This window comes from Marmota marmota, unplaced genomic scaffold (genome assembly GCF_001458135.2).
Source record: "Marmota marmota marmota unplaced genomic scaffold, marMar, whole genome shotgun sequence".
Lineage (NCBI taxonomy): Eukaryota > Metazoa > Chordata > Mammalia > Rodentia > Sciuridae > Marmota > Marmota marmota.
Window position 1 is genome coordinate 4,204,226 of NW_026000103.1, and position 23,789 is coordinate 4,228,014.

A 23,789-nucleotide genomic window follows, 5' to 3' on the forward strand; every position below is an offset into this window, starting at 1 on the left:
ACCTTATGGGCAGAGAGAGAATGAGAGACTTTAAAGGAAGGAGAGCGTTAGCCTTAAAAAGATTCATAGAGTTGACTGTATGCCTTTTTTATTAGTGATATTCACTAGTGCAAAGTGAAAGTTATTGAAAATTATTTAAGTTTTAAGTAGTAAACTGATTTGAGTCAAAAGAAAGAAGGAACCTCTGAAGCCAGTGTTTGGCTAAAAACAGATCTCTGAACAAAGAAAATTGATTAGCACAGATGATCTTAATTGGAATTAAACAAAACAAACACCAAAGGAGTGCTTTGATAGGGAAAGAAGATAAAGGTGAGATGAGGCTTAGTTGATACAGGAGATTCTGGTACATAGAGGTCAATATGTGATTATTCAAGGTAGCATGTGTTTGTAAATAATAAGTAGCAATTAGAGAAAATTTTTTATTTTATTTGCAGTGCTGGGGATTGAACTCAAGACCTTTTACTTGCTAGGCAAGTACTCTACTGCTGAGCTGTATCCCAGCCTCTGAAGAGACAATTAAAAAAACAAAAACAGAATATTGGTTTAGATGGAATCTAAATCCTTTTTTCTTATACTCTGACGTGAAATAAGTGATAGTAGGCAATATTTAAAGATGATACTGACTAATTTTTTTTTAGAGAGAGAGAGAGAGAATTTTTTAAAATATTTATTTCTTTTTAGTTTTTTCGGTAGACACAACATCTTTATTTTATTTTTATGTGGTGCTAAGGATAGAACCCAGCGCCCCCCCGTACATGCCAGGGGAGTGCATTACCACTTGAGCTACGTCCCCAGCCCAATACTGACTAATTTTAATAGATAACATAATTTAGAAAGGGGATCTTCGTGACTTTCAGTAGAGAATTCTAGAATTGGGAAATATCCATGAGAGTATAAATGTTGTTATCATTTTTATTAGAATATACTTACAAATCAAGGTTTTTAAACTTAATTTAAGGTATTAAGTATGTTAAGAAGTAAACAATATTGATAGATAAAAGCCTGCCTGTGCTCACCGATTAGCTGGAGTAGGAAAAGCATATTTATCAGGTATCTTAAGAGTAGAAAGAGACTTTCGGCATCACAGAATGCCTTTACTTAATTCTCACATAAGAATATTAGACACAGAAAGAAAAAATTAAGTCACCAATGTGTAGAGATTGTTTCAGCCTTTTCTCTTCACTCACTTCCCTTTTGCCTTAAACTTCATTCTTCCTGTCCATAGATACTTAATAAATGTCTACATTGTGCAACTTGATATGAATATAAGGGGGAAAATTTATGTGGATCTTTTCTTCTTGGAACTTACCTTCTTGTAGTTAATAAAGCAGGTTGTGTAATATTTGCAATATATTCAGCATACCAAGTGGCAAACAGGTCAGGCCAATAAGTCTGTTTCAGACCTGCAGTTGGGATGACCTTGCTTCCGCCTGGGTTAAGTGTAACTGTTTGCTGTTCTTAGCAGCCTCCATACCCAGCATCTAACCCAGCCGTATTCCCCTAGGTTCCACTGGCATGTGCTGGCAGAGTGCTGGGTGCAGACTTCTGCCCAGACCTGGAGGAGCCAGACCAGAGGCTGGAAGTCCAGGTTGGAGTCTTACTGTTTTATCAGCTGGGGGTGGTTTGACAGAAACAGCGATCCCTGAAGGCTACACTAGTGTTGTCAATGCTATCAGGACAAGACAACTCTTGAAAGGTGTAAAGAGGGACCAATGTAGCATGTGTTCAACAAAAGACTCTTTTCAGGATGAATTTTCTAACTGGAGTTCATTCATTCATTTATTCATTCGAGAAATATGTTCTGGCCCGGTGTGATGGTGCACACTTGTAATCCAAGTGACTTGGGATGCTGAGGCAGGAAAATCACAAGGTTAAGGCCAGACTAGGCAACTAAGCAAGACTGTGTTTCAAAATGAAAAATATAAAAGGGCTGGGAATGTAGTTCAATGTAGAACAACACTGGGTTCAATCCCCAGTACCACACACATACACAAAAGATATATATCCTGGAGTAGAAATGAACATGGTCTCTGAAGGTTGACTGTCTAGTTTGACACAGTTGCTGTGAGACTTTTGGCAAGTAATTCAACCTAAGTTAGCCTTAGTTTTCTCATCTGTAAAATGGAGATTTACTAGAAAAGATGATTATGAGGCTTAAATTACCTGAGTTAACGCAGGGTCTGGCACCTAAGAGCCACTGTTAATATTAATTAGTTCTCATCTTTTAAAACATCATTGTCATATATAAGTACTCTGTGGGGCACAGGAACATGTAATAAGTCATCCTTCTGCATTATGGTCTCTCATCTTAGAACAGTAACCATTCAACTAGGTACTTTAGAAGAGAAGTATGGCTGGGTGCAGTAACAGTGGCTCAGAAAGCTGAGGCAAAAGGATTATGAAGTTCAAAGCCAGCATCAGCATCTTAGTGACGCCTTAAGCAACTTAGCAAGACCCTGTCTCAAAATAAAAAGTAAAATGGGATGGTGATTAGCTCAGTGCTCAGTGGTTAATCACTCCTGGGTTCAATCCCAGGTAGCAGAAAAAAAAAAAAAAAAAGACTTAGAGATAAATATTTTCTGTTTTCATGGATTGGAAAGATATATGCAGAGTAAATTTTTCCTGAAAATGTTGGCTTGAATTTTCATGTGGCCTTGAAGCATTAGAAGTCGTTTAGAATGCTGCAGATTGAAATGTAAATATGACATTTTGGCTAGAGGTATGTCTCTACTTCTCTGTATCTTTTAATTTTAAGGATTGTATGTGCCATTGCAAAGATATAGGTTGAGGTTTCAATATGAATGACATTCCCTAGCATGAGCAAACCCAGGCTATATATATATTTTTTTTCCCAGGGACTCCATTTGGCAATGTTTTCTAAATTTTCAGGCTTATGGGTTAGCATAGTGAGCTTCGTTTTAAAACATTTTTACTGATTTAGATACCCCACTTGAGAAAAGAGAGAATGGCTTTAAAAATTGACATCTTCACAGTGGGAGTGAGGATAGGAGTAGAGGTACGGGGAGGTTTCGGTGTTTATGGTACTGAAGGTACACTGTCTCTCGCACACCTGCTCTTGGCCTAGGGAAGACCACCTGAGCACTGCTGTGCCCCAAGCTGGTACCGTCTGGGTGGTGTATAGCTGTGGGACAATAGGAAAGCAGGTGTGACACATATGATACTTGATCTTGTGCTTCTTCGTTCTAGAGAACTAACAGCTTGTATATGACATATAAATGCAGAGTGATGGAAGACACTGTGTGGAGAGTAGTCCGATCCTTGAACTCTTTGGGTAGGACAAGGGATGTTCATCAAACACATAACCTGGAAGAGTCTGTTATGGGTGATTGTTGGATCATCTACTTTTGAACCTTGAGTTATGCTACAAAGGGAATGGGTTTAACAGATGTGAGTGTGTGAAATAAAGCTGAAAAAGACCTATGGAGCACATTAGTTTGACATAACAAGAGAAAGAAAAGTACCCTTACAAGTTGAAATGAAACTCTGGTTGTTGGTAAACAGATTGTATGATTGACAGTTCAGCATGGACCTTGCAAAGAAGACAAAGTTTCTGGACAAAGTGATGAAATGTATCATATTATTGAATTTATTATTTTGCAACACCTTTCTGGTAGATTGAAAAGGTTAGATCTGTTAAAAGATTGTCAACTATAGTGAATTTTTTTAATATCTATTTTTTAGTTGTAGTTGGACACAATACCTTTATTTTACTTATTTATTTTTATGTGGTGCTGAGGATTGAACCCACGGCCCCACATGTGCTAGGTGAGCGTTCTACTGCTGAGCCACAACCCCAGCCCCATGAATTGTTGAATTAACTGGCACCAATTACAACCATTTCCTCTTCTTCCCCCCTTTTTCCTTTTCTCTCCTGAATATGGTTTCCATATATTTTAGAAATACCTAGTGTATCTATATTATGTCAGTCATAATAAACTTTACAATATATTCTTCACCAGATAACAATTCCAGTTATTTCTAGCTGCATCTGATTGCATTCTTGCCATGGCATATATCCTCCCCTTTTTTTGGATACTAGGGAATGAACCATTTCTTATTTTTTCAGTTCAGCTCTATCCTCCAGGGAACTCAATGTAGAACTTGCCAAGTTGTTCACCATTTTTGCATGGCTCTCAGGCTTTCCTCCAGGGCCAGGCATTGTAACCACAAGTGGGTTTGCTGTTTGGCCTCTTGATTCTGAGAGTAACCTCTGTACACCTCAATTTAGGAGCAATGGTGTGGGTATATCCTTTCTTAAAAATAATTTTCATTTAGACACACATTCTCATATCTGGGTTAGTTTTCTATTTTAGGTGATGTAAGTCCTCATGACTGGTTCTTTCTGTTCTTCTTCCTTTTAAGCCTTGGCAATTTTCCCCTAAAATTTCACAATTTTTAGCAGCTTTGTAATTTAATAATCCCAAACCCCCTAATATATAACTCTTCTCTATCTATCTATCTATCTATCTATCTATCTATCTATCTATCTATCTATCTATCTTTGGTTTTGAATGACTGCCATCCTTCAAGTCTGTGCCTAGAAGGGAGTCTGCTGTTTTTGTGTTAATATGTTTGGTTTAGAAAGATTCTTGGAAATTGAGACTTCATTTCACTGTCTAAATTTGTTTTCCTCAGTGTCTTGAAGTAGGTATAAACTGGGTACTGTTTAATATGGGAAGTTAACTGATGTATAGTAACAAAGAATTGTGCTCTCATAGTTATCTTCTAGGAAATTATTCTAGTTTAGACCTCTCTTAATTGCTGGTGTTTCATTTTTAATCAAGTTAATTTTCTTAGTGTAGGTGTGTCTCATCATGTATTAAGTTCTTACAGTTATCTTAGCACAGTTCTTTACTTGGTTGAGAATTCAAGATGTGAGGTTTGACTTGGTAATTTTCACCACTGAAGTGCTTAGAAAATTAGAGTAAATAATGAACCAATATTTCAGTACCAGATTAGACACAATTTACTGTGATGTTTCATAAACCACAGACTTCTTTCTTCTGTGAATGCGTGAAGGATCACTTTTTTTTTCCAGACATACCGGGGTGCAAGTGTAAATTTCCATAAAATTTAAATGAGGTGCTTCCTGTAATTAATGAACAATTGTGGCTGCTCTCTGGTCTGCATTGTAATTAACCGTGATCAGGCTTGTTTAGTGATGACACTGTTCCTGTAATAATTTGACAAGCTACTGTGAATTTGCCAGGTTATTAAACAACCTGCAGCATTCACTTATGGAATCACAGGGATGAGCTCGGCAGCTACTGCTCTGTCAAATGCAGCATAAGGGTGAACCAGAAGCTACCCCCTTGAAGTCTATCGATCACCACAGCAGATTTAAATTCCTTGATTTTGGAGAACTTAGTTCATTTTGTATGGGGTGTCTTGAACACTTCTTATTACATGACAAACCTACAGGGGCAAAGTCAATTATTTTTATGAACTCATGATGAGCCAGCAGATTCTCTATATTGTTCACACCACTATGGACTAAACAGTCTGAAGTTTCCCTTACCATCTTATTAAATAGGTATGATTATTTACTTATTTTTTAGAAAGCCATTCCCTCCCTAATATATCTGCAATATACTCCCAAATATAAATTCATTTTCTCTCTTTTTTTTTCCCTGTTAGAAATAATAGTTGCTGGGGGTGGGGAGCCTGGTGCGGGGAGAAGGGAATGCAAAAGAGGGCAGAAGAAAGGGGTACATGATCAAGATGAAAGAAATGCATATATGTAAATGTCACAGTAAAGCCCATTAATTTGTGCAATTCTTAATGTGTTAATAATCATAGTAAGTAATTAATCAATAAATAAACAATAGATGACCTTGTGCCAAGAAGCCATGTTGTAGGTAGGTAGAGGTAGAGTGATTTAAGTGGACTGGTAGCCTTACGTCCTTGGTCAATAGTGCACCAGCCCCCAACCCCCTCTTTCAGGTTAAGAACTATTCAAAACGTTACTGTCTAGTTACTGTGGTGTCTTTCATTCAGATTCTGTTTATTGACTAAACCACAAGGATTCCTGCCCAAAGTACCAGGCAGTCTATGCTTGACTGATTTTGATTTTCTAACATCAGCCCTGGGGTTTATTTGAAAAAAATGTACGTACACTGCAGCTTTAACAAGTCAAGTGACTGCATGTTTTTGACCATGGAGTAGACTATATCTGAAGATCATTAAATTTGGGTGGTGGGGGGGTAGGTAAAGGAGGGTTGGAGAATAAGTGTAGTAGTCATTGTACCATTGCAGAGTGAGAGTGTGTATGTGTGTGTGCATGCATGTGTGTGTGACACATGGTTTTTGTCTTTTCATCTTCTCCAAGAGCCAGAAAGTTTCCTGCCGTTCTCTTTCCAGCTATTGACAAATGATTGCCAGATGTGAGATCTTTGCAGTGCTTTTTCCCTCAGCAAACCTGCAGCGAAGGGATATTTGATTCTCCCTTGCCCATTTCATCTCCTTTCCACATCTGCCAGGGACACACAAGCAATACATCCCTACATGAGAGTTTAAAGTTTATTCAGCTCCCTTTCCCCCTCTGATAAAGTGTTTGGAGACAACAGAATGAGGTCCATATGACGCTCTCCCAACTTCACTGTATGAAATTAGTTGTTTATTTTACTTATCTACCTCTCAGTAATTGAACTATTTCATTTTAGTTTCGGCCCATGGAAAAGTTGATGTAACTCTGGGAGTGCTAAGAGTTTCCTATTGTCTGCTGGCTGTAAGTCTGCCACCAGCACAGCTTCCCCTTGAGCCCCCCTGTCCTGATAAAAACTGGACTGCCGATTCCATAGGACTTCCTAGTAAAGTAGTTTTAGTATACAACTGTCAAAATATTTAGTGTGGAGTGTCTGGTAGAATTCAGTAGTCATTGAGGATTTGGATAGCTATCTCTGAGGGGAAAATTTACCTTGTTTGGCTTGATTAGTTTACCCCGTGTGTCCATTGTCAGAGTCGATATGTATGAGGTTCTAGTTTTAATAACAAGTAGCTTATAAAAGAGAAAGTACACCGAGTTTTGGAGGCATGTGAAATTAGCCTGAGTAGGCCACATACATAATCACTAACATGCACAGGAGCTTTTTGCATCTGCTTAGAATCTGTATTGATACTGATTTTTTTTTTTCCTCATCTCAGTTTGAAAATATTTTCCAAAATGCCCGTGTAGCTCATGTTCATACTATAGGGTGGGCTGACACAGGTGGCCTTTCTGTTTTCCTATTACACTTTTTGGCAAACGGAAAGGCCCCTTATTCCCTGAATAAGATCAGCGTTTTTTTTAAAAAAACATTTAAAAAATAATCCATAAAATGTCTGCCACATGTTCTCTAGTTTATGGAAATGTTTTCCAAATTAGATCCATAGTATTGAATTCTTATTGTGAAAGTGCTAGTATGTTTACTGCTTCTGCTACTTTCTTTGCTACCTATATTTAAGTGAATTTGTATTTTTATGTGAAATTCAAATGAAGAATTTAATGATGCACTGGTAAATTATTTTTGTTGTTTTTATTAAAGGAGATAAGCTGAAGAACTGTCTTAGAATCAGAACAGGAAAAGTGTGAAGTCTGTGTTTCAATGTTCTTTAAACAAAATGAATGAAATAGGAACAATACACAAAACCTAATAAGAACAACAAAAAAACCCAAGAGTACCTAAAAAGAATAAATTCTACTAAGCCTAATGCACAGGGTGAAACATTTTACCATGGTTGCTAAAATGTTGTGTTTCTATTGTGAGTTTGTATTAGAACAGGATGGAAGATGTTGGTGGTTGGATTAGAAGACAATATTTTAAACTGTTCATTCTTAAAAACAAGACAGTGAGCGTGATAGTGGTAGTGGTGGGGTGTTTGAGTTGAAACAGCGCCCCCTCAAAAAAATTATCAAAAGCAAAAGGTCTCTGGAAAAGTTCACATTGTCATTGTTCTGTGCATTTCACTAGGACTGCTGCCACCTTAGGCACTCAGTGGATGCCAGTGGTTGGGGAGGTGGAGGCAAAGTGCTCTTTTACAACAAGGTTAGAAACTCCTGCGCAGGAACCCTGTTCCTCCGAGTTTAGCTCATGTCACAGAATTTGCCCTCGCTAATGCATTAGTTGGTTTCTCACGCCTTCCTGCCTTTTCCTCTCCATGGTTACTCTGGGAGGCAGAGAGGTGCTAAGCAATGGAGGTGTCATCCGGCCCACGCACCTAGGGAATGTCCTTCAGAGGACGACTTGTCACCAGCCGTCAAAGAAGAGAGTGGCTTTGTGGTCTCTGAACATCTGGCAGCGCTGCACAGGAAGCTGAGGGGGTGTCATTAATTGTGATGAAATAATTTAAACCATCAGGAATAAATGAGGCTGTTAAGCTAAGTTCAGATTCCATTTGCCATGCACATGTGTCTAGCAGCCTGTGTGCAGTTAAAAAAAAATTGAATTATATTAGCTCATGAGTAGAAGTGAAACAGATACTGTAACTGAAACAAGTTGCTGTGCGGCGATGACATCGTGTTGAACCACTTCACAGGGTTACAGTTTGTAGGATCAATATATTGAAAAGTGGTATATTATATAATGAATTTTTATATAAAAGCATTCTTATGGTGCTGAGGAATATAATAAGGACCAATGGTTTACTGGCACACAGTGAGGTCGGGTGAATGAGTAGAAAGAAACAAGCCACCAGGTGAAGGTAAGTGAGCTGGGGACTCTTTGCCTGGCTGAATGTTGATGTGCAGTTTACCTTCCTTGTAGAGTCTAGGTATGAGCACATCAGGTGCCCTTGCTTTGTACACATACTGCAGGTTGGAGGGCATTTCTCTCCCATAACCAATAGCGGATGCCTCTTGGAGAGCTTCTGATACTGGGCACCTGCATATTGTTTTCCTGTATCTAAAAACAAATGAACATATTTTTATGGCTTTGCACAATCAGCAAACAGTGATTTCAAAGGTAATTTTCAGGCACTATGGAAAGAGGCAACCTTAGTTTCTCAGAAAGGAAAGACTGTCGGGTTTGGAATGTTGGAGAAACTCTGAGGTTTTGTGCCCTAAATGGAGCCATGGTGTGTTCCAAAGTACATTTCTAAAATAAAAGCCATTCCTTTACACATAAGTAAAGTTTTCAAAATTGAACTTCTATTTAAAAATACGCATGGAAATTTGAAAAGTAAGAGGAGACTACTTAGGTACAGAAAGCGTTTTTGAAAAAAATCACTGGAGAGAAGTAAATCCCTCTGTCAAGAGATGAAGGCCGTGGTCTGGAGCTCTGGAAGCTCTGGACAAGGGCCTTTTTACAGCAAGGATTTTATTTCCATTTTCTCGCTATTTTCTTTTCATTGCCTATCTCTTTTCCCAGTTGAGTATTATCTCCCTTTTTCCTCTTTCTCTGTTCTCTTTTCCTTTCCTGTGTTCTCACTTTCCATTTTTCTCCTTTTGTTTCTCTTAACAACTTGTTCTCATGCTCTGTCCTCCTTAGAAGTGATCTGCAGCTCTGTTTTCATTAATAGTTGTAGTTTTCCTGCTACTAGTGAAAAGATTAATACCCACGATTACTTCATTTGCCAAATTAATAAAATTTAACTTGTATTTTTACCTAAAGTTGTGTGACCATTGGTGGACTTTAAAAAAAAAAAAAAAGTGAATGAACCTTGATGAACTAAAAAAATAAATAAATAAAAGGAATGCAGAATTGAGTTATCCCTTTCCCTAGAGCCCTGAATGAAAGTATTATTGGTGAAAGTCTGCCAGAACCTTGTGGCTCTGGATTGCCATCTCCTTTCTTACTTCCAGCATAAGAGGAAGACGTTCAAATGGAAGCTCTTGGTTTTCCTGACTTCATCCTTTCAAGTCCAATAGAGTAATCAGAAATTAGCATCCTGTTTCTGTGCATTTTTATCTCTGGATTTTTATTGATTAAATAGAAAAGGAAGACTTGAATTCATCATTGCTTCTTGTCCCTGTTGGAAGGATTGAAGAAGATTGTGTCTGTGTATAAGGTCCTCTGCCTTGCACACAGTTAAGAGTGAACACATTGTTGTCACTATGTATGTTTGTGCTGGTGGTCAAGCAGATAGAAATTTGAAAATTTCTTCCCTAAGAAATTTACATATCTTGACAATTTAAATATTATCCACCTTGAAATAGTTATATATATATTTTCCCCTAGAAAAAGGAATTCAAGGTTAACATAGAAAATTTTGAACAAGAAAACAGTTTTTTCCTCTGTTTTATAGTGCATTTGTTTCTCAAAACAAACAACAAAAATTAGATCATATATCTAGCAGTTGCTTGATGTTTTCTTTTGAAAGTATATTAATACATAAAGAAAAAAAAGTTTCTTGAACATAAATTTCCTTTTGCTTCTTCCTTTTAAAAACTTTTGGCAGTTTGTGAAGTTAGTGCCTCTGCATGTTTTCAAGAGCTTTTTAATTTTTCCACTGCTGCTGTTCACACTTATGCTCTACTTAAGTGGCATTAAATTTGTGGATTTTTGTTCCAGGCGTTCTGTGCTTCAGGTACATTCTGGGTTGAATAACTTTGGTCGAGTGGCCTTAGAACCTGACTACTAAATCCTGCATGTGTCAGTGTTTCCATGAGAGATTGTGGTCTACATCCCAGGTGAACAACCTAAGCTGTTCATGTTGGGAACTGCCAGTGTTAGTATAAGATACTGAATAAGATGATTACATTTACTTTATGTATGTTCTTAAGCAAGCTAAAGCCATAGCAGTTTTGTATAAGGAAGACAAGAGATAAAAACAGGAAGGCTTTTAATTCCTGGCTTGAATAGAGAGAATTATGTGTTTGTGTGTGGGTGTGTACATGTTCATGGGTTTTGTATATACATACATATAAATTTTGTTATATATTCCATATTTTTATGTTCATAAGAAAAACTAGTGATGTTCTGTTGGAATACTTTGGAGTTAATAATATGGATGCTTCACATTTAGAACACACAGTCCATCTACTTTGACTTACAAAAGGAAGAAGAAACCTTTTGTTCGGATAGGTAAAGAAATCTCAGTTTGTGTATTATTCTTTAGGTTTCACATTTTAAAAGTGAAAATAATCTGAATATTGTAACTGAGTTATTTCGCTTTCACAAATTTGGAAACTCAGGAACCAAAATTTTAAGACTTAGGCAAAATTAAGTATTAAAACCTTCTTCATTTTGATGTGTCAGAGACTTCAAAATACTGTTTGCTGGTTTGTATTCCTTGCCAAAAAAAAACTGCTTGCCAGGTACAGTGGCACACACCTGTAATCCCAGCAACTCAGGAGGCTGAGACAGGAGGATCTGAGTTCAAAGCCAGCTTCAGCAAAAGCAAGGCACTAAGCAACTCAGTGAGTCCCTGTCTCTAAAATAAAATACAAAATAGGACTGGGGATGTGGCTCAGTGGTCGAGTGCCCCTGAGTTCAATCCCCAGTACTAACAAAACAAAACAAACAAAAAACCGCTTAACTACATTCATCCTATGTTTAGTATAATCCAAGTGAACATTAGGAATGCCTGAGTCAGTCTTTCTTCCGTAACCTGGTGAGGGTGGGAAATACAAGGAGACTTCCTTTTCAGACATTGTAACAATGGTCTTAGCAGGTTTCCCCCATCAGTGTAGCAGATCTTCTTGCATGATGTGTGAAATGTGCTAACTTGATGCTAAGAAGTGGAAAATTTGGGTCAGGCTTCTTTTCTTTTCTTTTTTCCTTCTTTCTGGTGTCAGTATAGCAGGCAGGTGTTGTACAAAAGCTAACTCTGGGGGCTGGGGTTGTAGCTCAGTGGTAAAGTGCTCACCAAGCACGTGCGAAGCCGTGGGTTTGATCCTCAGCACCACCTATAAATTAAAAAAAAAATAAAGGTATTGTGTCCAACTACAACTAAAAAATAAATATTCAGAAAACAAAAACACACAAAAGCTAACTCTGCAACATTAGGAGGTAGAAATAGTCCCATCTCTATAATCTCTGTTTCAAAAGAAAAGTGCCATTACAGACATATAAAGAATGGAATTGCCCAAGAACATAGCAATGTTACTCTTTAATGTTCAGCGAGTGCCAGTGGAATTTCACGGAGCACAGAAACAGACCAAGTCCCCTTGAAATCATTGTTATTATAAAAACCATCTCTAAGTGCCTTTTTGGGTATGATGCGGTGTTTGCATCCTATAAAAAGTGAGCTAAACAGATAGTCTCTGCCCTCTAGGAGTTTGTAATCAAAAATAGATAATGTAGCTGACATCTGTTATTGTATTAAAGTCTTATAAATAAACATTGATCACATACATAAATAAAAGTTTTCTATCAAAGAAAAGTAAAAACCTTTTTCTTTGCTTGCCTCATGAAATAAGTAAATATACATCATCATCCCTACACTGAAACTATCTATGTAAGTTGTGAAAGGACTAAACTAAAATAATTCTGACACCAGGATACTCTATTACATTAGTTTTTTTTAAGGTTTTTAAAAGAGTGCTGGCATTACTATGATGTCACTGATAGCATATTTTAAATGGGTCTGGATGCAGAAATATTATTTTATTTTTCTGGTTATGAAATTAGGAGTTGAATTTTCTTCCACCTCTGGAATTTTCCCAATTCTAACTGCTGGCTGAAGTATACTTGCTGTTACAAACCAGTATCCTGGAGAGCAGTTTAAAAATTTTATCCAAACCCCTAATGTTAGTAAAAAAATCATATATTTTTTAGTTAGCCACCTTTCCTTTTCCTCCAAGTCAGTAGAAGCTGCATTAAAACAAATGTAGGGGTATAAAATTGAGCTGTAATATGAGATGAACTTATATATTCAGATACTCTAAATGGAGTATTGGTATGAAGAGGTGGATCCAGAACTCTGGGATGACGAGTTCTGGGTGCAAGTTTAGGCAGAGCCATATACCACCTAATATTAAACATAGAAATGCTGACGGGGGAAACAGGTATTGAGTTTAATAAAATATTTTCTTTCTATGTGCTTCAACTTTAAGGTATTTTAATAGTGATTTCATTTTTGAAGTGTGGGGGAACCAACACCAGCAACATTGGGGAGACAAAACATGAACCCAGCTTAGAAGTTCAAGACATTAAGAAAATGGCTATCTCCACCTAGTGTAGGTGTCTGTCTGTGTAAATTAAAGCATGTGGGTGCGTAAATTAATTAGAAGAACAGTCGATGATATAAATCAAACTTATTTGGTGCACTGATGAAATGAGCATTGTTTATAAGATTATCTTGTTATTTAATCTCTTCTGTGTAAACCTGGCTGGTTGGCATTATGAAGTAATAATACAATTAATGTGATGATGGTATACTTTTTCTTGGTACAGGTCTGATCCTGCAGACCTTTCTTGACTGGGATTTGTATATATAGAAGAGCATAAGAACTGGAAATTTTAATTAGCAAGAATCTGACCCCCCATAGTGTGTGTGTGTGTATGTGTGTGCACACACACATGCTCAGGTGGATTTTTTTTTTTGTATCTCAAAATATTCTCTCAGATTTCTATTCTTTTTGAACCAGTCATCTACTGATCCCAGAAGAATAAATTGCCTTTAGATACTATTTTCCAAAACTGTGCAAAGTTCATTATAAGAGCTACCTGCTGTCTTCTGTCTATATTGGTGCTGTGCTACTGGGTTTCCAATAAAAAGAAATTTTTACTTATAAATGAAGCCATTAGGAATTTCTTGAATAAACAAAAGAATTTTTTGATGTACAAGGGAATTTTATTTATAACTGTTAGCCATATAAGTCCATGTCTAACACATACAAGGACTATTCGTTATCTTTTGTATGAAATTGAATGTACTCTTGTCAGCTAGAGAGCAGAAAACAGAAACACACACACAGCAAGCAGGGATCCTAGTGCAGAAGTAAATTGTTACTGTCATTTAGTATATGATTCAGAGTTAATTTTATTTTGGTACTGGAAATTGAACCCTGAGGTACTTTACTACTGAGCCACATTCCCTGCCTTTTTAATTTTTATTTTGACACAGGGTCTTGCTAAGTTGCTTAGGGCCTTACCAAGTTTCTGAAGCTGGCCTCAAACTTGTAATCCTCCTACCTCAGTCTCCCAAGCCGCTGGCATTACAGTGTGTACCATCATACTTGGCTAAATCAGATTTTCACTTAGTGTTTTTATTTTACTTCCCATTCCAGTCTCTTTGGCTGACTCGATGAAGTTAGTTTCTTTTTGTCACCAAATGGAAATTTTGCTTTGGGGAAATTAAAGATGTGGCTTTTATTATCTTGTTCTCAAACTGTTTAACTGTTCCATGACATTCTTTTTTTTTTTTTTAACAGAACTTGACAGTGGTATCCAATAGTTTAACTAATAAATTGCAGAGAATAAATGTTATAGGTAATTTTTGTAAAGGCTTTTCATAATGGAGCCTGATGATTGAAGTTTGTTGTTGTCTCTACTTGATCTCATAGAACAGATTTTGAACAGTGTCCTGTTAGGATTATGCATAGGGGAATTATGAACATGGTGTGATAAAATCATATGATTTTATTTTTCATTTAGGATATTTTCCTTATTTTTTGGTCAAAATAGATATTAAACATTTTTAACTTAGCAAATTAAATATTTGGATATATTATTTTTTAAGTTTTTGGTCTCATCGACATAGGAGTACAACAGATCTCACTGTTTGAACAGTGATAGCTGTGATGCCATAGTAACATCCCTGGCTATTAGCAGAGTGCGTATTATTTCTGTGGTTTTGTGAATCAGTAACCACTAAAAGATTTCAGACCAATCACCAATGAATGATTTGTTCATTTTGCTTAATGAGAGAAACTGTGGCATAAGACAACCTCACAATATGTGTTGGGATACATTTTCACTATTACACTTGGCTCTGTTGTGGATTACACAAGTTGAATATTCAGTCTTTTTTTGAGATATGCAGATTTATTGGATGAAGTTTGGGTTTGTTTCCTGGAAGCCTTTTAGGATAGTACTTGTCAAATAAATATTAAAATCAGGGTATCTGCTGGGAAGTCCAGGTGTATGGTGAAGTGGGACACCCTCTAGTTTGAAGAGGTGACTAACACTAGGCCAGCTGCTTTCTTGTACTTTCTGACCAGAGCCTGCTTCTCAGATCTGATGTGAAACAAGTTTCAGAGTGCTGTAAGAAACAGGATGAGGCTAATGTCCTGTCCTTAGCTGGGATTGACACGTATGACCAAAGCTAATGAGAAACTCTGGTCAAATAGATGCCCTAGTGGTAAAGCTAAAGACTGATATGGTCTTAAGGCCACACACAGCACACTTCAGATTCTTCTGATGAGTATGACTTCTCCCTAGATTTCCTTCCTGTGCTGGGTGTGAAAGATCTAGCCTTTCACTGTTTTCCTGGTTCCTTTCTCTCCATTTTGTATTTTTTTCCTTTTTGCTGTGAATCACTTCACTACCTCCTGTCTTCCTCCATTTTGATACAATCAGGTATTGTTATGTCCATTCATTTCAAAATGTTTTTGGAGCTGACTCATCCTGGGTCCTCCTGAAGGTAGATCAGGACAGTGAAAGTACTTTGTTTAGGGGAGATCCCAGAGTAGGAATGAAGGACTGGGAAAACCAAAGGTGACTCATGGAGGTGATCAGTACAACTGCTGATGGGTGCGGTTCTTTCTGGGGCCTTCCGAGGCACTTCATGAATGTCTCCCAGAGCATGAATGTGTTCACCTGTTGGCTCTCATTCTCTGTTGATCAGTGTGGTCCTCTGAGCTATAACTCCGTACAGTTTTGTTAAATATTAAAATCAGGGTGTCTGCTGGGAAGATTCTTCTGGGTTGTCAGATGGCATAAGGCATCTGAGGCAGGCTTAAAGGTGCTAGTTAGCTATCAATGGGAGAAGCTATCAATGGGAGAAGAAGGAATTGAGATAAAAATTTTAATATTGCATAGGGACCTATGTATTGCTTTTCTTTCCCCCACCCCAAAAGCATAGAGAGCTCTGGAATGTTTGTTGTTGAGTCTGTCATTTGCTTTATTATTCTTCTCAGATGTGCTCAGCTATGCCTCTAATAACCACTTTGTTATTGGGGAGAACTGTTGCATCAATAATTTCAGCATACTTCTGGGAACATTGGTCATTCACACTCAGGACAGGAGTGATCAGGAGGAGGGAAGAGATTGCCCTTACATCAACTCAAGTCTTGCTTCATCCACACTGAAGCATAAAAACATTTACCAGCATTGTGCCAATGGTCTTTGGTTTTGGAATGGGGGAAGTTGTTAACTGTTCAGCCGCTCCTAATATTCTCCTTAAAAACAGTTGTTTAGCAAGATTCTGCTACAACACGAGTCAGCTCTTTCAGAACTTTGGAAGTGGACACAGATCTTCACTTCCAAATGGCCCTGGGAATCCCAATAGGTATAGTTAATGTTCCTATTGAACCATGACATATGATAGATTAGTGAAGATTTAGAGAAGAGTATAAGGAGAAACTAAAAAGTAGTCCCCAGTGGGACTGAAACATTATGCATACTTTCAGTACTTATTTGACAGAAGAATCTATTTCAGAAGGCAACTTCTAACAGAAGCAGTGAGGTTAAGCAATTATTATATGTGATCTTTTCATCATAGTTGCATATTTTTATTGGATCATGGTCCAGAAATTATAAGGTTTACTGTAATCATGGATCATGCTGGGCAGAACAACTTTAGAATTCCTACCATCCTCTCTATGTGGCTGTCTATTATTTTAAAAAATAATTTTAAAATATGGTATAATTTTTTAAAGTTTAAGGGCTAGGATTGAGAAATAATAGAGAGTCCAATTTTATTATGAATTTATAGCTGTTACAACAACCTAAATCAGTCGGGAGTTGTTACCCGGTGAGGTGTTCTTCTGATTTGTTCTTTTGCTCTAATTCAAAATATATGTGGTACTGCTTTAATAAAGAGAAATTCAGTTTACCTTGCTAGAACTTTCTCTTGGTCTGAGGAAGTTGGACAGTTGGATGATTTGAGGTTACAATACCTTAGCACCTTGAGGGTAAAATGCAGCCTTAATTGTGTGATAGAATATACCATCTAGAGGATAAGGAGTTTTAGATTATAAGGAAAATGACTCCCTTTGTGGGCTCCTCAGGAACAATTTTCTATCTTGTGGTTGGTCACTTTCAATGTATGGCAATTGCTTTCCATTATAATCCCAAGGTCCAATCAATATGTACAATATTATGCAACTTATAGTTACATTATAACCAAAATATGTCAAATGTGGTTTCTGAGTGGCTGATTTACTGTAAGACTTCCTCAGTCCCCAAAGTGGGCATTATGACTAATTGGAACTTCCATAGACAGGTATTTTTCTTCATGTGAAAATTGTGTGCATGTTGGGGGAGGGTCTGTAGCGACAGGAGGAGCAGTAACCCACTGTGTCAATGTCCTCACATACAGATTGATCCATTGTCATCTCCTTTGCATCTGCATGGATTGTTGTGAATTATTTGTTCACCCTGGGAGAGACGTGCTCTGAATTCTAATAATTTAAAATCTCTGAATCTATTAAAACCATATTTGTAGCTCTAAAAAAATTGATATTCACTGGGCAGTTTGCCCAACAAGCGAAAGTCAAAGAGATTACACACTTATCCTAAGTCACAGCAACCATCCTGCCAATTCTTCCTTTGAAAGAATACAGCAGACCCAAATTATACATCCGTGGGTAAGAGGAGACAAGAAAAGAACTCAATACATCAAAATCAGAAAGTAAATTCCACAATAATGGTTACAATAATGTTTCAAGATGTGATTTCAGCAAAGGCCCAGTCATTGAACCCTTGATCATGACTTAGAGGGCTTTAAAGTGTTTCAAAGCATATCCTAAGCTTGTTAAATATGTTTATTTCTCTCACCTTGGAATCAGCATATTCACTCATGGACTAGTAGACCCTAAGATCACATGGGGCTAGGACAGTCACCTAGTCATTCGATTGAGAAAATAAAACAAACCATGATTACTACCTGGTCTTCTGATTTCTCATCTACAGGTATTTTCATAGGGTATTGAATCAACATAGTGAGCCTCTACAGTATGCCAGGGGCCAACAATATAAAGATGTGTGAGAATAAGCCAGTAAAACAATGGAGATGTAGTGTATGCAGGGAGTGGAAAGCAACTTGCAAGAGTTGAACTCTGATCTTCTCAAGAGCCAGGCTTAGTCCTGTTTATCTTTAGTGTCTCAGCACCAACCATTGTACGGGTACTTTGTAGGAAGGTTCCTGATAATTGCTTGATGAATGAATGAACGTGATACATGCTTATCATTATACCATGAGGTCACAGAGGCCAGGCACACTAAGTCAGAATTTATCCAGAGGATAAAGTAGATAGGGGTTTCCTGTGATGAATACAGTGGAAAACAAGAAAGCTGCTCTCCTTGAGGGCTCGTGTCAGGTAGTTCACCTTTGCGTGATCTGCCATCAAGAATGGTGCCTGTATACAAATTGCAGAATCACATCAGTTACCATTTGTATACAGGGTAAAAATGGGAGTTCATAACCCACTTGAATCAAAGTGTGAAATATGATATATCAAGAACTATGTAATGTTTTGAACAACCAACAATAAAAAAATTAAAAAAAAAAAAAAAAAAAAGAATGGTGCCTGCCAGCAGTGGGTTCCCTCTATATTAACTCAGAGTACACCTTTCTTTGGCTGTGGTTTCATTACTTTCTATATTCAGAATCTGGTAAATGTTTTGGTTTCAAAATATTTCTTGTTTTCTTATAACTAAGCAATACATGCTAAAAAGAAAATAAAATGTTTTGGAAAGACGTCATTTAATGTAATTGTCAATTAGAAGCTGACAATAAGAAGTTTTCTCTTTTTAATAACTGGGAATTAACTTTCTTTATTGGGCTATCAAGGGTGACTATTTCAAATGGCTACATTAGGCATGAAGTAGACAGTCCCACTGGTAATTTTCAGTTAACCACAGTGTTGATTATCTTGTCCAGTAACAATACTTCAGTTGTTTGTTTTACCCATCTCGGTTGACTAGAGCATGGAATCAACAAGAGCCTGATTGTGGATTTTATTCTTGTATGGGCCCGTTAGGTTTGCAAAGGGAAAAACCTCTTGAATAAACATAGACAGCATTCCAAATGTTGGTTAGCTGTTAAATAAATGGATGCTATTATTACAAAGGAGGACTTGGCTGAAGAAGGTAGATCATCACATCTCATTACCATTCCTGGATAAACAACCAAAGCATATACTAGCCATAGTAGTTTCATAACCTTAATGCTCATACATCATGTGTGTGTGTGTGTGTGTGTGTGTGTGTGTGTGTGTAGTTGGGGGTGAGGGGACAGTGGGAGGGATACTTCTCTGAAATTAGTATTAGTTTTATAATGGAGATAGGAAACCTACAGTTATCTTCATTGGCTTGAAAAATTTTTTCATAGTGAAACACCACCTTAGTACTAGTTCAAAATATTTGAGCTTTATATATGTGAATTTCATAACTATACACTCAAATAGAAAAAAAAATACCGAAAGAAAAAAAAAAAAAGCAAGTCAACATCCAGGTTAGATAATGCTGATTACATATAAGGGAAACAGATACCGCATCCTCAAAACATGAGAAATTTTTAAAAGGATGTATCACCTCAAAAATATATGTGAATCCTGCTTTTAATGAATTAGGGAGATTTCATTTTGTAGTGATAGCAAAATGGATAAACTTGCTGTGTAGGTGCAAGAAAAACATATCATATCAACTAGATAGGGGTTGAAGTATTTAGCTACACAGTCACCCAACAAGCCTCAGTTTGAAAACTGACCTGTGGGTCATTGAAAGATGATTTTACTTAATTGCCAAATTGGCTTAGAATGTTGTTTACTGTGTTGTCAGTTGCATTGTAGCATTCAGGTAATCGAGAGTATTGGCCAGTCACTTTTTTGTGCATGTGTTTTCAAGCTGTTGTTTCGTTCTCAATGAAGCATATTAAATCTCTTTAATATCACTTGCTGGTTTTACTGAGGGTTTCATGATATTGTGAAAAACAAAATATCTATATAGAGTTATAGGAGAGAACATTTGCAACAAAGATGGCATAGATCAAGGGAATGTCAAAATTACTGAAGTGAAGAAAACAAAGAATTGAAGATGAGACCAAAACCAGATAGATAGAGATGCCCTCTGGCAAAATATAGCTCTGGAGGAAAGTATGTTAGAAGGTAGAACTTCATAGGAGAAAATTATTTTATGGGAAAAATATGCTACAAGCCACACGACCTCCTTCTTACCGAAATAAAAAAGTCAGATTTTGTACAAGAAATGATCCACACAAAGCAATTATTAGTGCAGTAAGCATCAAAATCACTGTTTTTTAAACTAATAAATACAGATATTCATTAAAATACCTCACATAAATATTAATAACAAATAGATACATCTTCAAATCAATTCTTAAAGATAGTTCCTTTATCATTTTAAAACCCAGAAGTCCTAATTGTAACTGTGACTAATCACTAAGCACAGAGATTTGTATTTTTTTCTCTTTATTAGTATACATTTCTAGGGAAAGTTCAACAGGTAGGAAGTTTATGTTTACAGATTTTTTTTAACACTTGTAATTTTTAAAAAGCAAATGCCTACGTACAAAGGAGAGAGGACTGGGGCTGTGGCTCAGTGGTAGAGCACTTGCCTGACATGTGAGAGACTCCTGGTTAGAGAGAGAAAAATTGGAAATTTTCTGCTATAACTTTTAAATAAGTTAGAGGAAGCAAATAAAATCATATTTGTTGGTTAAAGGTTCTATGGTCTATCTCAAATGTGGCAGCTAGAAAGGAAAAAGGAAAAGAAAGGCAGGGGTGAATCTCATGAAAGTCAAAAAGAGAGATCAGGAGAAGAAAGGGAACAAGGGGTGAGAGGTGGAAGTGCTGGGGAGTGATATTGGCCAAATTATATGGTTATATTGTGAATTGTGTGCACGTCCAAATATGTAATAAGAAGTCCCATTAATGTGCACGACTATAATGCACCAATTAAAAATGTGGGCAAGAAATAATCCATGTTAGCTATCCTATGTTCATTGCACCTAGAATTTACAGTGTTCCATGGCTTGATTTCAGAAAAAAATAAGTATTGCTCTGATTAGCAAATTAAATGCCCATATGAGTTTTCATATTTCTAAATTAACCTTTGATATGAAAGCAGTTTTGTACTTGGTAGCCTTAGATAGTTTCAAGCGACAAGATAACAAGAACTGCTCAACCTAAAAGAAGCTGTAAGTGTGCTTTGTTAAGTTGCTGTCATTTTTCAGGCATTTCCCGACTTACAAAGTATTCCTTAGATTCAGGACAAGCAGGATATATTAAGCATCAGACCAGCACTTCCTGGGTATACATGAAATGTTCCAACACATGCTCCACTTCATATGTTTACAAAAGATGTCACTGAATTATAATTATTATTAAAACATAAGATTCACACAGGCATATGCACAAGCCATTTCCAGGATGGCAGGGCTGTGTACATCTTGTTTACCACTCAGCTCAGGTGTTTCTCCTGTAAGAGCTCCCTTGCTACCTAGTCTACCTGGTCTACATTTCTTGCATCTCTTGTTCAAAAAGCTTTCTTTGTGCCCCTTTTTCTTGTTCCCACCATACTGTATTGAAATTGTGTTTTTTTTTTTTTTAATTTTTTTCCCCACTGTGGTTAGGCTGTCATGATACCTTGGAGCAATGCCACACATCAGTGTCTTCCTAGCACACAGGAAGTACAGCACCTGCACTTGTTTAGTAGATGTCTGAGGGTAGCACAGGTGAATGTTTGGAAGGAAGGACTAGAATAAACATTGTGTAGGCTCAGAGACAGAGAACACGTTTAACATGCGTGAGCCTCTGGGTTCAGTCTCCAACGACACACTCAGGTCTGGACCGTGCAATTTAATTTACAGGTGAAGAAAAGGCAAATGATGTAACTAAAGTTGACCACAGGATCAGAGGTAGGTTTAGTCCCAAGTTACCTCTTTGAGTTTGCTTTGCTCTGTATTGTGATTCTTTTTGGTAACATTGAGGTGGTTGTTAAAGAGACTGAAGGAGACCAGCTTTAAAATGGGGAGCGTTTATTCCCGGAGTAAAACACCAAGTTCGGCTGAAAACACACTGTCTTTCCTTACTTGCTCTCTTGTAAAGACTCCCTTTTCCCCTAAATGTTGTTATTGCTCCTGGTATTCTTTTTCTGTCATTTTCATGAATCTGTCATTGAAAATCCCCATGCCCAGCACCAGACCAGATCAAGATACATGAAGTTTATAGGAAGCTTTGCCATGTAGAAATCATGAAGGCATAGTGGCTTCCTACCAAGCCAGATTCTCTTAAGTGTTCCCATTGCCCATTGTCCCAGCTAGGAGGACAGAAGCCCTGGATAAAATTTTGGTTTAATTGTGAGCTAAGACCACCATTTGGTGCAGGTACAGTGGAACTTTACTGGCACAAAAGTTCTGGTCCCATGAAGTTTTTTGTCTGGGATGGCTGGTAAGAAACATGGACATTCTGGGCAAAGTGCAGCATTGGGAAAGAAAAGGCAAATGATGTAGACCTGCAGCATTGGGGAAGAATTAACATACTGCTGTTCATCAACAGGCAGATGCCAGCTAAGGAAAGTCTGCCAGGAAGGGAGGTCATTCTCCGTGTTCTGCAGTACCTGCAAGTCAGTGACATGGAACATACCCATTCAGTTCAGTGTTTGAAATGAGCACTGATTTCCAGAGTTTGTCCATTTCTTGTCATAGTATTTCCTTTTTCCCTGGGATACAGGAAGAATGAAGACTGCTGATTAGAGAAACAGGAGAGAGGGTGGAATTGAGGATCACTGGAGCATCCCATTTATATAGCAAATCGTCTGTGTGGTACTGGACATTTAACCCAGGGGTTGTCTACCACTGAGCTACATCCTCAGTCCTTCAAAAAAATTTTTTGAGACAGAGTCTTCTAAATTGGTAAGGCTAACCTCAAACTTTGGATCCTCCTGCCTTAGCCTCCCAAGTGTTGGGGGTGGGGGATTACAGGCATGCATCACTCTGCCTAGCTCAGCAGATCTTTTATAATAATGGCTAGGTAGTGGGTTAGACTTCTTTGTCTTTCTTTTTCTTTTTTTTTTAAAAAGAGAAGATTGCCTTCTTTACTATTTTGTACCATACATTTAATATGCCTGGACTTTATAGGTGGACTCTAGGTGAGAACCTATCCGTTTAATGATACATTTATTCAAACAGGAAATTGCATATTAAAGCAAAGGTTTATTTGGAAAATCTGTTTTCATAAGTGTCCATTTTCAGATATTTTCTTTCATATGAAGTAAGGAAATAATATTCACACCTTACTCTTTTACTTAAAATTTTGTTCAGAGTATTAGGTGTCACAGCAGGCATATTTGAATTGAGGGTACTGGGGACGTGACCCTTCTCTTAGAGATTTTTAAAAAGTTCCCCCCCCCCCCCAGTACTGGGGGTTGGACCAGTATTCAGGAGTATTCTACCTTTGAGCTAGCCCTTTTAAAAATTTTATTTTTTTTTTAATTTTTTAATTTTTTAATTTTTTAATTTTTTATTGTGGGTTGTTCAAAACATTACAAATTTCTTGACATATCATATTCCACACTTTGATTCAAGTGGGTTATGAACTCCCACCTTCACCCCATACATAGATTGCAGAATCACATCAGTTACACATCCATTGATTTACAAATTGCCATACTAGTGTCTGTTGTGCTCCGCTGCCTTTCCCATCCTCCACCCTCCCCCCTCCC

The 23,789-nt window shown here is 37.3% G+C and overlaps 1 protein-coding gene across 12 annotated transcripts in view; it reads left to right on the forward strand.

Annotated features, from left to right (window-relative positions):
* Bnc2 (basonuclin 2) overlaps nucleotides 1-23,789 on the forward strand; it is a 385,553-nt gene that overhangs the window by 135,088 nt on the left and 226,676 nt on the right. For 9 of the 12 annotated variants that reach the window (XM_048783916.1, XM_048783917.1, XM_048783911.1 and 6 more), the window contains one exon: nucleotides 1,505-1,588. The exons of the other annotated variants lie outside the window; for them this stretch is intronic. In XM_048783916.1, coding sequence (XP_048639873.1) covers nucleotides 1,505-1,588 — 84 coding nt within the window. The remainder of the gene's footprint in view (nucleotides 1-1,504; nucleotides 1,589-23,789) is intronic. 12 annotated transcript variants of the gene reach the window in all.